Here is a 16,524-nt window from a genome sequence, read left to right on the forward strand (position 1 = left end):
AAGGGAACAGTGCCTGAGGGCATAGACTCCAGAGACAGAGGGTGTGAGTTCAAACCCTGACTCTGCATTGATGAACTGTGTGGCCTCGGGCAAGTTACTGAACCTTTCTGAGCCTTAGTTTCTTCAACCACAGAATGACAGATGATAATAGTATCGGTCTCTGGAGATTTTCAGAATTAATGAGTCAATATTTGTTAAGCCCATGAAGTGCTACCTAGCTTATTATAAATACTTCATATGTCTAAGAAAAAAAAAAAGTCAACTCTTAAAGTGTTTTCCAAGTGCCCAAGTTTCTAATCACCTCTTACTAGCCCATTTATCACCATGCATCATACTTTTTTCGTGAGTGTCTCCCTGGCACACTTCCAACTCCATGGCTCAGGGACCCCATTCCAGTCCCCACTGTATTCCAGCCTGGCAGAAGGCAGCTCTCAGCAAATGTTTGTGGAGTGAGTGGGAGATCACAAGGGCTGGGTTTTCCATGGCAAATTAGAGATCATGAGTCTAGAATTTCCTCAGGAGGTATTTTGGCAGGGGATGAGGTGGGGGTACTGCCAGTCACCAGCACTTTCCATTCCCAGTAAACTGATCGGGTGACAGGAGCCCTAACAGTGCCAAGCCCAATTAATCCAAACCAGAATGGCATACCTCTGTATCACATCTATGGAGTTTTATTTTCCATCCTTCCTACCTGTTTCCCTTTCCCTGTGTGTTAATAAGCTTCATATTTAAAACATGAAAAGCCAATAAAACATGAAAACCACGAATCAACAGTGCTTTGTTCAAGAATATCCTATTGCATCAAAAAAAACTTTTCCCAAGCAACGCACTCAATTCATCCACCAGGTACCAGGTGGCTGTGGGTGCTTTAAAGGAGGGGATGGCTGGGGAGCATGGCACAGAGGAAAGTATGTTCTCGGTCCTTGGGGGACTCATGATGATTAGAATACATGGTCCCCCTCCTCGGCAAGCATCTTCAGAAACCAAAGACGTTCCCATAACCCATTAATGCATCTGTACCTTTAATTAGCCCAATTGAGCAGGGAACTCGCTAAAATCTCTCACCTCTTTTGCTCCTTTCAACTAATCTCTGAACACTTCATTTTCTCTAGTAAGCTCTCACTGCGTAACGAGCAGTAATGAAACGACCAGTATTAACCCGTTGTTAGATTAAACAGAGGACATCATTGGCTGATGGTGGATTCTCTGTTATTGGGGTTTGAAATGGGTCCCATCCTATGATGAAAACATTGGTATTTGCCTAATGAGACCAATCTTGTACCTAAGAAGGAAAAAAAAAAAGACACTGTATTAAAACATTGCGAGTTAATGACAGCATGCTCAGCACTTTCTGCGCCCAGCCGCATCTGTGGGTTAGGCAGGTTTCTCGGTGGTAGATGCTGCAGTCGGACCCATGTTCTCAGCAAGGTGTCTGATTGGCTACTCCCCAAATATAACTTAAATTGGCTTAAAATAGAACAATCACATGCTAACCCGGTAGCATTAGCAACTCTATTAACAGCCAATTTCACATCCACACCAGAGGGAGTAAAAAGGTAATTTGCTCATTATCAACACCCTCCGGCAGTGGAAGGAAATGACTGTTCATCAAAAAGTATTTTCCAACATAACAATAGCGGCCCCCATAGGTAACCACCTCACTCTCCTTCCCTTCCACAACCTGATTGCTGAGGAACGGCCACAAGGAGAAAGACTTCCAGACATCAAGAGGTCCGTAAGAGTTCTCTACTCCAGAATCAGCCCTACCTTCATCTCATCTTGACCTTCAAGGTTACAGGGGACTTTTGGCAAAAGAAATCCTATAGGGCACAGGGTGGATCCTAATACAATAGCAATTGCTCAGACCAAAAAGGTTTGCAAGTCCCGACTGCTGGACTAGTACTTCCGACTACTTCAACCCAACCAAGTGAAAACAGACGGTTCTTGGAGCCCAATGTAGCAGACCTCATATGTAAACCCACTCAGTGATTAAAGAAAAGGAGCCATTTAGAAGGACAGCATTGTCCCAAAGATGATTTTAAATCTCACTCCCCTTCAGTCTTCATTTAGGAAATATTCAAAAATTAAGTTTCTTTGTTTGTTTCCTTGTTTGTTTCCTTGTTTGCTTGCTTTTTTTCAGTGCCTAATGACCTTCCACTGGATGTGTTTATCTATTTGGATATAACAGTAAACTATTATAGTGACAAATTAAGGAAATTGATTTATTACCTATTACGCTCATCAACTGGCTATTTACTTATTTACTTGTTTCTTTTTTGTTTATTTATTTATTTATTGGAGCTGGGGATTGAACCCAGGTGCACTTTACCACTAAGTCACATCCCCAGTTCTTCTAATTTTTTTTAAATTTTGAGACAGGGTTTCATTAAGTTGCTAAATTGTCCAGGGTGGCCTCGGATTTGCAATCCTCCTACCTCAGCCTGCAGAGTCACTGGGATTACAAGCAAGTGCCACCTCACCCAACTGACTGAAGCAACATTTTTTTTCTTTTTTTTTCTTTTTTTTTTTTGGTACTGGGGGTTGAAACCAGGGTCACTTTACCACTGAGCTACATCCCCAGAACTTTTTTTTATTTTTAATTTTGAACCAGGGTCTCACTAAATTGCTGAAGCTGGCCTCAAATTTGTGTTCCTCCCAAGTTCAGAAACCTTCCAGGGCTCCCTATTACCTCTAGAAAAATTCCACACTCCCAATCCCAGTATCTGAGGCTCTTCCTAACCCTGCCTCTCCTGCTCTTATAGCTCCAGTTGATTTCTCATGTTGATCTAGCTTTGAGGAGAAAGCATGCTGGCCATGTAGACTAAGAGATTTCCAGTTTCTATGTCGATTGCTTACTATGAATTGGTTCGTTGGTTCTTCATTCTTTCGATAAATAGGAGTGGGTGTCTATCTACTACATGCCAGACACTTGTCTATTCGTTTGAGATAAAATGGTAACAAGAAAAATAGAAGCCCTTGGTCTGTGGAGTCTGTAGTCTAGAGAGAATCTCAGACAAGGATACCCACAGTTCTAATTTAGTGCGATGGCTGCCATGGGATGGCGGGATGGGACCGTGTGCTTGGAAGAAGAACCCAGGCCTGGGGAGCCAGAGGTGACTTTGTAGAGGAGATGATACTTCCCCTGAGTCCTTGAGGGAGCAGCTGGAGTTAGCCTAGAGACTGGGGAGATGGGGCAGGGGTGACTCTTGGCAGCTGAAGCAGCACCACCAAAGACTGGGGTGTGTCTTAAACACCAAACTCTATTCAGTAGAGAAGGGTGGGGAGGGTGAAGAAGGTCAAGGAGAAGGGCCAGAAAAGAGCACGTAGATAAAAGAAGGCCTCCTGCCACCATTTTACCCCAACCTTCATCAGAACTTTATTACTGAAAAGTTGTAATCAAGGGAATGACTTGATCAGAGTTTCTCTGGTTGCTAGAAGAATAAATACGGCACTGAGGATGAGGCAAGTTAATAAAAGATTTATTTAGGAGATACAATTGATAGGACGTGGTGAGTGATGGAATAAAGGTACTCGGGGTTGAAGAGAGAGAAGTCAAGATGGCGCTCAGATTTAGGGGCTTGAACAAATGGTATGGGTGTGGATGCCTTTCAGTAGTGGTTATGGGTACCACTCCTGACTTGGGCTGCCTGGTTTCAATTCGTCTTTTATCACATACTACTATAAAGTCCTGGACAAGTTACTTAACCTCCCTGTGTGTGAGTTTCTTATCAATGATGAATATAAGCAGAGTAGCTGTGTCACAGATGTGTCACATGTATGATAGTTAATACTGATGTGTTCAGAATATATCTGATACAAAATAAATGTTATGTATTTATTAAATAAGATTTGACACAGGAGGAAAAAACAAACTTAGAGAAGAGAATTATGGATTTACTTTTAGAGGTTGAATTACAGAAATCTGTGGAACGATCTAATATAGCCTCCTAGAAGGCAGAGGTATCTACAGATCAGGAACTCCTGATAGGAGGAAAACAGGGAGAGGGTCTCAGGACAGTGTTTCTAGGAGGAGGAAGTGTTTTTAGAAAATAATTCTAGAAGTAGCCACTGGTGCCAAATTTGTTAAATACAAAAAAAAAAAAAAAAAAAAAAAGCCCATCGGCTCTGACAACAAAAGTTTGATCTTGACCTATCAGAGTTGATGTCGCTGGGGTAAAGGTTTCCAGGTAAAGTGGGAAGAAGTTGAGAGAGAAACTATCAAAAAACAGCCAATGTAAACAAGCCATTCGTGAACACAAGTGGCGAGAGGAGTGGAGGTGTTATGGTTTGGATGTAAGGTGTCCCCCAAGAGCTCACATGTGAGACGCTGCAAGGTTTGAAAGAGAAATGATTGGGTGATAGCCTAACCCTATTCAGTGAATTGATCCCTGATAGGATTAATTCAGTGATAACTAGAGGCAGGTAAGGTGTGGCTGGAGGAAGTGGGTCATGGGGATCTTGGCTATGAGTATATATTTTGTATCTAGAGAGTGGAGTCTCTCTCTTTCTCTGCTTCCTGACCATGTGAGCTGCTTCCCTCTGCCACGCTCCTCTGAGTTCTGCCTCCCCTGGAGCCCTGAGGAATGAATTTGCTGTCTATGGACGGAGACCACTGAAACCGTGAGCCCCAAATAAATTGTTTCTTCTCTACAATTGTTCTGGTCGGGTCTTTTAGTCACAGCCGTAAAAGGCTGAATAAAACAGGAGGGTAGAGGAGGGGAGATACGAGCAAATAGCAAGGAGAGATCAAGAAAGATTCTTAATGCATAAGAGAAGATATTCCTCTTATGAGCCTATTTCACTGCTGTTATGAATTGAATTGTGTCTCCTGCAAATTCACCTATCAAAGTCTTAACCTCAGTACCTGAGAATGACCTTATCTGGAAATGAGCCACTGCAACCACAATTAATTAAGATGAGATCATACTGGAGTCGGATGGGCCCCCATTCTCTGACTGATGTCCTTATACCAGGAATAATTTGGAGACAGGCGTGCACACAGGGAGAACGCCATGTAAATATGAAGGCAAAGACAGGAGTGATGGGCGGAGGTGCCAAGTAAGGCCAACAGTTTTAGCAAACCACCACAAGGAGGGTGGGAGGGGGACGACATACTACACCACTGGATCCGACTCTGTCACAGCCCAAAGGAACCACACCTGCTGAACCTTGATCACAACCTCTGAGACAATACATTTCTGTTGTTTTCAGCCACCTGTTTTGTTGCAGCATCCCTAGGAAATGAATGCAATTGCTAATGAGACTCTCCACCATTTACCTTATTAATCAGGATCTGGACCAGAAGTAGATGGCATGCTCAAGCTGAGTGATTTGTGGAATATCTCACAAAGGTGTGGGCATGCTAGAGGGAAGCTACAGGGTGTCACGTAGTGCCCAGGGGGCAGCCTTGATGACCTGCAGGCCTCAGGGGCCAGAGGAGAACAGACTTAAAACGCCTAATGGAGAAACTGCACAGAGAGGACCCTGAGAGAGGCAGTCTCAGTCACTGCTGGGGACTGCCAGGGCAGGAGTTGAGGGCATACAGGCAAACAGCCTACAGTCTCCCCCCTCTACCACCACCTGCTGGTGCTCTGATTGGCCAAAACAACAGAGGCCAGAGGACAAGACAGCAGGGTGCTACAGCACAACTTCCACCTCAGGGGTCCCGAGCCAAGGGCAGAGGAGGAAACCGTGGATGTGAGGAGCAATTGCAAACCCAGCCAATGCCTTTTCACATTTGGGACTCATGAATGCATTAAATATTCAACTGCTTCAGCTTTAAAAATGATAATAAGAACCATCAGTGAGGGAGGGGCTACCAGTTATCAAGCAGCCCTTGGCCCAAGGCTGCCTACAGGAGGAAAGTGGGCTATTTTATACATGGTGCCAATATTCTCCTAGTTATATCTGTCATTGTACACTTCTGCCTGGCTAGTGAACTCTGGGTTCTCAGTATTTATGAATTTCTGAATGAATTAATAGTTTTAGTCTCAGTTTCTCTTTTTCCATGGTTGGAAATAGCCATTGAGAGGGACATTTCCTGCTATCACTTAGTCTCTTGACTTGGGAATTGCCTGAAGGGCATCTCCCTTTCTCCTATGCTGGAGATATGCCAGTGACCATAAGGAGAGGACAGGTCTCGTTTGAACTAAGGGCTCCTATATGGCAGGAAGCTGCTCCAAGACAAGCTTCCGTCCACAGTGCAATCGGTGAGAATCACTTCTGTTGTCTATAATTACAAACCTGTATTTAAGTAAATCTATATTAGAGAGCATATATTTTTTCTCTTTTTGTAAATTAATTGATTCATTTGTTCTAATTAGTTATACATGACAGCAGGATACACTTCAATTCAGAGTACACAAATGGAGCACAACTTATTACTTCTCTGGTTGTACCCAAAGTAGAGTCACACCATTTGTGCAGTCATACATGTACCCAGGGTAACAATGACCATCTCATTCCACCATCTTTCCTACCCCCAGGCCCACTTCCCTTCCCTTCCCTCCCCTTTATCCTTTCCAAAGTTCCTCCATTCATCCCATGCCCCACGATTATGGATCAGCATCCACTTATTAGAGAAAAAAAACATTTGACCTTTGATTTTTAGGGATTGGCTTACTTCACTTAGCACGATGCTCTCCCACTCCATCCATTCACTTGCAAATGCCATAATTTTATTCTCTTTGAATGCTGAGTAATATTCCACTGTATGTATACGTATGTATGTATATATGTATGTGTGTGTGTATATATAACAATTTCTTTATCCATTCATCTATTGAAGGGCACCTAGGTTGGTTCCACAGTTTAGCTATTGTGAATTCAGCTGCTATAAACATTGATGTGGCTGTGTCCCTGTAGTATGCTGAATACCATATATTAATAAAGCTAACACATGTTAATATGCTAGCTTTTTAATATACTTCTACACCAGATTTAGCCAGGGCTTTGTTTCAAATATAATCGCAATTCATTTTAGAAGTTAGCAAGACAATCATTGGTAAGAATAACAGGTCTTTTATGGTGAAGGTTGGCATTAATATGTTCTTACCACTTCACCTTTGGGTTTTGCAACTTGGAGAATTTTTTAACCCCATAAAGGAGGACCAGCTACACAACAGTCTTTTGAATCCCCAGATTAGTTTTTTCCAAATAACATTGAGGATCTGCTTTATAGCAGCCCACTTTCAAGGTCTTGAGTTTCTCATTCCATAGCCGGGGCTATCATCTAATCGTTCTCCAGTTCTCATAACAAAAAGCCCAAATTTGGAAATCAGTCTAATCCATGTGACTATCTGCACACTGTATTTTTTAATATATCTCCAGTGGGGAAAAAAAGGCACAATAAAATATAAGAATTTTCTCATAATGGAAGAAGAAGGCTGTTCATGGGCAAATCATTTGAGGAAAATCAGAATTGAGTTTTGACCTAATTCCTCTCTCACATGAATAATGGGATTAAGGAGAGGAGCAAAAACAGGCTTCACAGAACATCCAGGGTCGCAAAAGAGGAAAACATGTAAGTCAGAGAAATAACAGATAATCTAGAGATGCAGGATTCCAAACTTTCCTAAGAGGAGATATTTGGAAGGTGGACAGTATTCTGGGAGGAAAACTTGTGAAACAATTAGAAAATGAGATGGTTAAGAATTTTACACATGTGCACACATAAAAAAGCAATCCACAGAGTGGGAAGAAAGAGAAGAGATCCCACAGTCTGAGCTGTCTTCCAATAAAACACTTCCGTGATGGTCAGCAGTCCTTGTCGAGTATTTTATAATTCTTTTAAAAAGTCACGCCCGGATGCTGCAACGCACAGGAATCTTTTTGTTTCTTCCATTCATTTTAGGGACAGAAATTCCCTTTGAAGTCTCCTTGTTCCCGGAACCATGGGAGCTCCAGGACGTCCTCCCTGGTCACCACCTGGGCAGTTGATGCGCTTAGTTACAAAGCTCCGGACGGCTGCCGTCTTCAGTCAATCCGTTTAGCCGAAGGCCTCTGATTTGTTCACATTTACTACAACACATACAGAGGGAAGGAGGATTTTTTTTTTTTTTTTTTTTTTTTACTATTGATCTGGTGCTTTAAGAGGGGAAAAAATCTCCTTGGCTGTCTAAACACTATCGATCCCTGCTTGGGAGTCGCAGCAGAAGTGTAGAAAGGGCGTGGATGAATTGAAATTTCATTTCCGACAACTTGTTCCTGTTATTTTTACCCTTTTGGATGGGGAGAAACACGTTGCCGCGGCTGCAGTCAATGTGGTCGATAGCTCCACTGAGAAACTCAACACGGCTTCTGCCCGAGGTTGGGCAATGAGACATGATGTTGGATTTAGAGTGTAGGAAACTGAAGGACACCGGTGAGATGCAGGAGGTCTTCACACCAACCAGGGCCCAAACAAGTGGCTTTGGGTTCCAGATGACCTACAGGAGCAGTGGCTTTGGAGGAAAAAAAGGTTCATGGAGAATAACAACACTCCCACTTGGGAAGGGCCCTGAATGTGGCCAGGGCCTGGCTTTCTGTAACAACCGAGGAAGAGAGGGTCTCTAACCAGAGCTAAGTTTTAGGCCCCGAAGAAGAGCATCAATGTTGAGCTTTTACAGGAAGTTGCTCAGAAGCCCTCTGGGAAAGGACCCATGAAGAAGCTGGAGCTGCAGGTTGATAGGGAACTACAGGAAGACCCCAGGCCCAGGAGGGTCTGCATCTGCAGCCCGCAGCCTGGGGAAGCACTCCAAGCCCTTAAGCACGCGAGAGGTGGTTTGGTGCCAGCAACACCAGCTTTGTTCTTTTATTAGATGTTCAAAGAATACAGGAGAGAACCAGGCTCCTTCTTAATGGCAACATCTGGCATTTATGTAGCTGTGCACCTTTGATCCTGAAAGATCCCAAAGCACTTTACAACCCACTGCAGGGTTAATGGCCACAGCAGCAATCTTACAGCAAACGTGGCCGCATAGCCCCCAAACCAGTCCCTCTTCTCAATTTCTTGCAGTGTACACAGTTCTTCCTTCTGCAAGGGAAATTTTCAGTTCGGATCCCAAATACTCCCTTTTGTTTGTCTCTCTCTCTCTCTCTTTTTTCAAAGTTTGTTCAGGATCATTCTTTTCTTTTTTTATTTTAACTAAAAGTACTCGATAACTGTTCTTAATAAACAGTACTTCATTTACATTTCCAATTCTTTTATAGGCCCATTTCTGCCCCATCCATCCCATTGCAGAGAGAGATGGAAATGTTCTCTCCTGGGAGCCAAGAATCTGCATTGCCGATGAGGTTGCAAATTCAGACACAATAAACAGAATTAAGAAAAACTGAGCTGGCATTTGACAGAAATTGTAAAATGACACTCAGAAATGTTGCTCTTGTGGAAATTACTGATATTAAAATATAAATCAGTGTCTTGTGTTTCCCGTAGCACCAGGGGCTCTATTAGGTTATGCAGTTTGATTGCTGAGCTGAACGCAGGAGACTTGGCAGTTCAGTGCTGAAGTTATCACAAAGTATTTAACCCTTGTGCTGCTGGAGAGCAGGCACCAAGGAGAATGCCAGTTTGTAATATCACCTCCAAAAGCTCTTGGCTTTTTACTGAACTCTTTGAAGCCAAGGAGAAGGAGTCAAAGAGGAGGAGGAGAGAAGATTTTTGAAAACTGGAAAATTCTTTCTCAAGACCAGAGTTTTGTTGCACAGTAGACAGAAGGCAGCTGAGAGCAGCTCAAGAAGCAAAATCCACCCGCAAGAAGGCAAAGAATAAAAAAGCCCACTAAAAATGTTAAAAGATGACCCATGTTATGCATGTGTTATTTATTTAATTCTCATTATAACCCTGTCAAGTAAGTATTTTTATTGCAGTTGTTTCCAAGCGAGGAAACTGAGACTCCAAAAAGTTAACCTGTCCACTGTCACAGGATTTGAATCAAAACGGGATCCCTGGCTCCATGAAGAAATGGCTGGGACAGGACAATGTAAGAGAGTCTGGAGGACATTGTGCAGAAATGCCCCCAAAAGGGTGGGGGCTTGTAGAAAGGACCCAGGAACCAACATGACAGAGCTTCCAACAGCCAAAGTTGGGACAACTGGGAAACCACAGAAAGAGCCGTGTTACAATGTAGCCCAAACACTAAAATGGATATCCATGAGGTCTTGCTGATATGAACCAATGATTAAATGAGGAAAGGGAGCAACTCTTCCTTCCAGAAGAATTCCATGAACAAATGTAAAAGGCATAAGAGAACTAGGAAATCATCATTGGAATGTCATAGTCATAATTTTTGCAGGCAAAATCCACCTTGCTAAAATTCAAGGAATAACAGGATATTTATATACTCTTAAAGTATCTTCCCCCAAAGTATTTATTAATTATAATGAGGAAAATAGTAACTTTTATTATTAACCCAGTGGACACCAAATAACCCAGTGACCCAAGGTTAATGTCACCAGTGACAATAATATATTGACATCAGGTATCCCCTAGTATGATTCACTGAGGGGGCAGATGATACACCTGCCCCAAATGAATAGCATAAGAACACAGAAGGCTCGTCCAAATTCAAAGTCACACTTTTAAGATAACTGGCTAGTATTCTTCAAAACTGTCCAGGTCATGGAAGACAAGGAAAACATGAAGAACCATCACAGATTAGAGGAGTCTAAAGAGATGAAGACCGACCCCGACTGAGTGCATTGTGGGATTCTGAATTGGATCCTAGATCAGGAAAAAAAAAGAAAAAGACATCAATAGTAAAACTGGTGGCATTCTAACAAAGTCTGTAGCTTTTTTTTTTTTTAAATAGTTTTGGATCCAAGTTAACTTCTTCTGTTCCTTGTCCTTTTATGAAAGATGCTAACATTCGGGGAAACAAAGAAAGAGATATATAATAACTCTCTGTACTATCTTGGCAACTTTTCTGGAAATCTAAAATTATTTCCAAAATTCTGATACTCCTGTTATTTCACCTGAATAGACCGCTTCTGGAGAGAAAAGCAAATCACCTACATCCATAGTAAAAACAAAGCATTGGTCCATGCCAAAATCAGATTTCCAAAATGTACAGTCTATTGTGCATTTTGCAGCTAGTGGAGGTGCTAGGAATGGGGAGTGAATGGTAAAGAGGTCTCTTTGAGGGTACTTTGCTTATTTGCATGTAATTCATCTGCATGAAACTGAAATAACAGTGGCTTAACGAGACAGAAACTGCTCCAGGTGAACACAGTAGTTCTACATTCTTAGGGGCCTGGACTCCTCTTTGAGCATCAACTTGCGTTCCAAATGGCTTCTGAAGCACCAGGCATTAAGTGAGCACTGCAGGCTTAGGAAGGGGGAAAGGAACAGAAATCTGTGCCTCATCCCCCTTTAAGATTTCCTCACAAAATTCCTCATATCTCCCTGACCAAAACTTAAACATATCACCATACCTAGCTGCAAAAGGGGCTGGTGGTGTAGTCTAGATGAGTACACGGACCCTCCAATATATTTAGGGGTCTGTTACTAAGGAAGGTAACCTTAGTAACCGGATCCTCTTTTGTGCTCCTCCAGGCCCCTCATTTCTTCTTTCATCCCAAAGTCTTTTTCTGGGGAGACTCAACCAGCCCTTCTTTCTTTCCAGAAGCACCTCAGTCCTGGGTTTGGACTATGACCCAGTTAGTGACCTCAGTATCAAGTTTCTCTGTTACTATGCAGGACCCCAGACCCTCCTACCACCTCCCCCAACAGGCATGTCCCACAAGAACAGGAATTTCTCTTTCAGAGATTGGTTTTGATCCAAATAGGTGCATTTTCTTCCTGCCAGGCTCCACATGCCATAGCTCCATCCATCACATCCCTAGTAGAAAAGAAAAGGTATCATCCCAGGAGCATCTCGAGCCATCCATGGTGCTCACATATCTTTAAAAATAAAGGAAATGTTGGCAGTCTTTCATCATGTCAATAATGAAGAGCTCTGGAGAAGATATACAGGTGATCCACGAGTGTGAGAAAAAGCGTTCAACATCTTTAGTAAGTCAGAGAAATGCAAATCAAAACTACTCTAAGATTTCATCTCACCCCAGTCAGAACGGCAGTTATCAAAAATACAAGCAATAATAAGTGTTGGTGAGGACGTGGGGGGAAAGGCACACTCATACACTGCTGGTGGGACTGCAAATTGGTGCAACCACTTTGGAAAGCAGGATGGAGATTCCTCAGAAAACTTGGAATGGAACCACCACTTGACCCCGTTATCCCACTCCTCAGTTTATACCCAAAGGAGTTAAAAACAGCCTACTACAGTGACACAGCCTCATCAGTGTTTATACAGCTCAATTCACAATAGCTAAACTGTGGAACCAACCTAGATGCCCATGAATAGATGAATGGATAAAGAAACTGTGGTATATAATATACACAATGGAAGATTACTCAGTTGTAAAAGAGAATAAAGTTATGGCATTTGCAAGTAAATGGATGGATTTGGAGAATATTACGCTAAATGAAGTAAGCGAGTCCCAAAAAACTAAAAGCTGAATATTTTCTCTGATTAGTGGATGCTGATATATGGGAGGGCAGTGATGGGAAGAATGGAGGAACTTTGGAAAGGGCAAAGGGGAGGGTGGGAAGGGCTATAAGGGTAGGAAAAGTGGTGGAATGAGATGGATGTCATTACACTAGGTACATGTATGATTGCATGAATGGTGCATCTCCACACCCTGTACAGAGAATTGAAACGTTGTACTCCATTTGTGCACAATGAATCGAAATGCATTCTTCTCTCATGTACAAGTAGAATAAATAAATAAATAATCTCTGGGATTATCACACTTTTTTATTGGGAGGAAGTAGAACATTGAAGAAAACTCTGAAACCTGCCATAGGTCAATCTAAGTTAGTTTTGATGAACCTCTGAGGGTAGTTTCAACTTTAAATAAACAGTATCTCTTTCCCTGAAAACCCTGAAACATGTTTTAAATGACGAAAAACAGAGGCCTGATATTCTTCTATCCAGATCAAAAAGGAAAAGGAATAGACCATGTTGTTGGAAGGCCAGCAGTTCCTTGGGGAGAGAGCCAATGTCGCCATCCAGGACTGCGGCCTTTGTGAAACCCTCTGTGCTTGCCCATCCTGACCTGCTCAGCTTGTGTTTCACTGACCTGGCTCAGTTGTGCCTTTATCCTTCCTCTCCCCAAAACTATACAATGATCCTCCCAGCTGGGAAAAAGAAAGGATAGGGGAATTGAAATATGAGCAAGAGATTTAGACCCTGGTAAGATCTATAAGACGCAGTAAAAGTGGAGGAAAATGATAAATCCCACATAGCTTTAGCAATCCAGGGGCAGAGGCACTTTGATCAACACCAAAAGAGTGACCAAGATTCTCAAAACCTGTCTCCTTTCCAAGGGAAAGCCTAGAATTTTTGTAAGACGCGTGTAAGAGGAGAGGTCCTGAGACAGAGGTCCTGAGACAGTGCATGTGATACTCAAGCACACCAAGGTCCTGGAGGAATGTCTTCCTAGATTGAGAGAGGGCCTCGGACCAAGGCTCATGTAGGGTGGGTGGGTAGAGAAGGGAATATTCCCTCCTGGAACAAAATTCAGCTGTTTTTCCTCTGACTTTATTTTACTGTAGTAAAATCTAGTCTATTTTCATTCAAACATCAGAACCTGTGTCTTCCACTTTTCCTTTGAAATGCTCTTGACCCTTGCATTGGTAGCTGTGTTGAGTGGATGAAGCCATTACAATCTAGAAAATCCTGTGTGTGTGTGTGTGTGTGTGTGTGTGTGTGTGTGTGTGTGTGTGTTTGGACGGATTTGACTTAGGAATCATCCGCTGACTATCCAGTGGGTCTGCCTGTAGAGAAACATCTCCTCAAGGATACATTTGTTTCATGACAACTTTCCTATAATACTCAGGCTGAGTTTAGAGCTGCTACAGAAGAAAGATGTCCATCATGTTAAAACACTGAATTGATACGCTTTGGAGCTAGGAAAGACCAGTTTCCAGAGGCAGGAAAAAAAAAGGCTCAGAGAGCTAAGGGCCTTCCTAAAGGACACTCTTCCTATTGGGTACCAGAGGTGTCCACGCTTTGCTGGAGCTCTGTTGATTATCCCCTTATGCCACACTATTTTCAGTCTTTTCACTTGCCTAGTGTGAAATTAGTTTGACATTCATCAATATTTTCTTGAAGGACAAAGGAAGTTAGGCATGGCCTTGTGATTTCTTTTGGCCAGTGAAATGTGTGAGCAGAAGGAAAGTGTTTCACTTCCACTTTAAGAACCAGTATGTAATTCACTAAGTTCCCTTTCTGCTGCCATGGCAACGGGCAACATATTAGATAATAGAAGTTCCACCAGCTGAGGACAATGAGGAGCAGAGAGGGAGAATGTGGAGCAGAGCCCTAGATGACTCATAAAGGACGTGTCATGAGGGAAAAATCAACCTTCAAAGCTTTAAGCCACTGGGATTTGGGGGTTGTTTGTTACTGCGACATCACCTAGCCTATCCCTATCAGGTAAGCCTGATGTACATCATTATTCCCATAATGCATCTCTGTGCTGAAGGCTTAGGAGGGCCCCACAATGCAGAAAATCAGAATACAACTCCATAATACATTCTAAATTCCATGGATCGCCAGCATTCTTTCTTTCTCTTGGCTTATATTAGGAGGGGGGGATGTGGTTCATTATAAAGAATGAGTATTTTGATAGCTTCTCATTCTTGGAACTATTCTGCAGGTAAGTGCCGGGTGGAAATTTCCTGTAGTTCTAGAGTTTAAAATAGTGAATCGATTATTTTAATAAGTTTAGTGTATTATGACCTCAAATGCATCACCTTGTACTTACACATATATGTGCAAAAATCTTTGGTTTCATTGGAGGCTTTTTATCTAGATAATTCTCAACACTTTACAAAGTTTCCTGACTTTATAAGCACCAGCATTATAGCAAGTCGGTGCTTCAAAAGCCTCCCATCATCCAACATTTCAGATTAACAATTTTAAAATAAATGGGAGATCTTTGCGGAGTAGTAGGAGAGACTGTGTGACCTTGAGTAAATCCCTTAGCCTTTCTGGGCCTTAGCTTCCACCTCTGTAAATTAAGGAGAGTAAAAGTACTTGTTTCCAGAATTCTTTCGAGAATGAAGCTGGGTCACGCACATCCTGTGTGTTTGATGTCAACTCTATCCGAGCCTTAGAATACTTAGAGATCTAGAAAACAAGTTACATACTGTGTTTCTGCTTCTCAAGAAGGGTGAATTCGGAAACTATTTAGTCCACCAAGTGGTGATAATTCTGAGAAAGATATTTTTAAAAAAAAAATGGTCCTGTCTCCCTGGTGAAGGTTTTAACACACTTTTAAAAACACAAACAGATGGATAGGAAAGTAAGTACTGCTAACTGGTTAGGAAAATTTTTCCAAACCCCCTGCTGAGGGCATAGATCCAGCAGAGAAAACTGTTAAAGGGTTAGACTCATTTATATTTTTTCCATCTTAAACACTTGGACTTTTCCAGGTTTAAAACAAAGCTCAGAAAATGCTAAAGCTTAATGGAGAATTGAGCACTGCCAAGGAGCTGAAAGATCAGGTAAGGCTCCTAACTCGGCCGCACACATGGAGTTGAAACTGGCTTAGGAGGGACTTCCTTTCTTTCCAAGTCTCATGGCTCAAATTCCAGGGATAAGCATCCCAAAATATCACAGATAGAAGTAGACAGCGGAACGTAGAGTTCAAGAGCTCAGAAACTTGAGCTAGGTGGATCTGGGTCCGCATCTCATAGCAGCATGACATTGAATGGGACTTTCTCTGAGCTTTCTTGGCTTCACCCAGAAAATATCAGTGACACAGGCTTGCTAGCAGGGTCATGAGATACAACGGGAAAACAACACTTAATAAATGTTTCTTACGGTTGCCAACGTGTTTTTTTTATCTGGAATGAGATGGAAACGGAGTCCTCTGATTTGTCTAACATTTTGATCAAACTGTACATGTATTTCCTGACTTTTTCCAGAAAGGATGGAAGGGGGCTGTTTTAGTTAGTAGAGCGGTATCTCCCAGATGACCTATGCTTTTTAACAATCCTCCTACTAAGAGGTGAGCAACTTCTAAAACAGGCATTTCTGCCCCTTGCCTGCTGGATTAGGAGCCATAAGGGATTTGCTGCCCGTTTTGCAGAAAACTGCGATCTGGTATGGATTCTCTAGAAGTCCATTCCTTCATTTCATTTAATTTGTTGCAAAATTCTTGTTCGCAGGCAAAACCTTGCGTGAGTATCCATTAATCTCCATCATATGTAACGTGAAATCTGCAATGTTTCTATCAATGTGAATGTAACTTGGAAATCGAGTGATATCAAAATTAGTGTTGGAAACTGCTGTAGATAACTATAAACTCACGACAGGTACAAGATTCCTGAAGCACAATTAGTTTTCAAGCTTTCCTGTTCAGTAAAGCATGGCCATCACTATGAATTGGAATCTGTTGAATAGTTGTGGTATTAGTGATAGTTTTTTTTTAAAAAAATGGCTTTCCATTGTTTATTGAAGTTTTGCCCTTATC

The 16,524-nt window shown here is 42.2% G+C and overlaps 1 protein-coding gene across 4 annotated transcripts in view; it reads left to right on the forward strand.

Annotated features, from left to right (window-relative positions):
- Positions 1–16,524, forward strand: part of Pmfbp1 (polyamine modulated factor 1 binding protein 1) — a 157,544-nt gene that overhangs the window by 89,788 nt on the left and 51,232 nt on the right. For 2 of the 4 annotated variants that reach the window (XM_078032610.1, XM_078032609.1), the window contains one exon: positions 15,482–15,553. The exons of the other annotated variants lie outside the window; for them this stretch is intronic. In XM_078032610.1, coding sequence (XP_077888736.1) covers positions 15,503–15,553 — 51 coding nt within the window. In that variant the 5' untranslated portion in view covers positions 15,482–15,502. The remainder of the gene's footprint in view (positions 1–15,481; positions 15,554–16,524) is intronic. 4 annotated transcript variants of the gene reach the window in all.

This window comes from Ictidomys tridecemlineatus, chromosome 15 (assembly GCF_052094955.1).
Source record: "Ictidomys tridecemlineatus isolate mIctTri1 chromosome 15, mIctTri1.hap1, whole genome shotgun sequence".
Lineage (NCBI taxonomy): Eukaryota > Metazoa > Chordata > Mammalia > Rodentia > Sciuridae > Ictidomys > Ictidomys tridecemlineatus.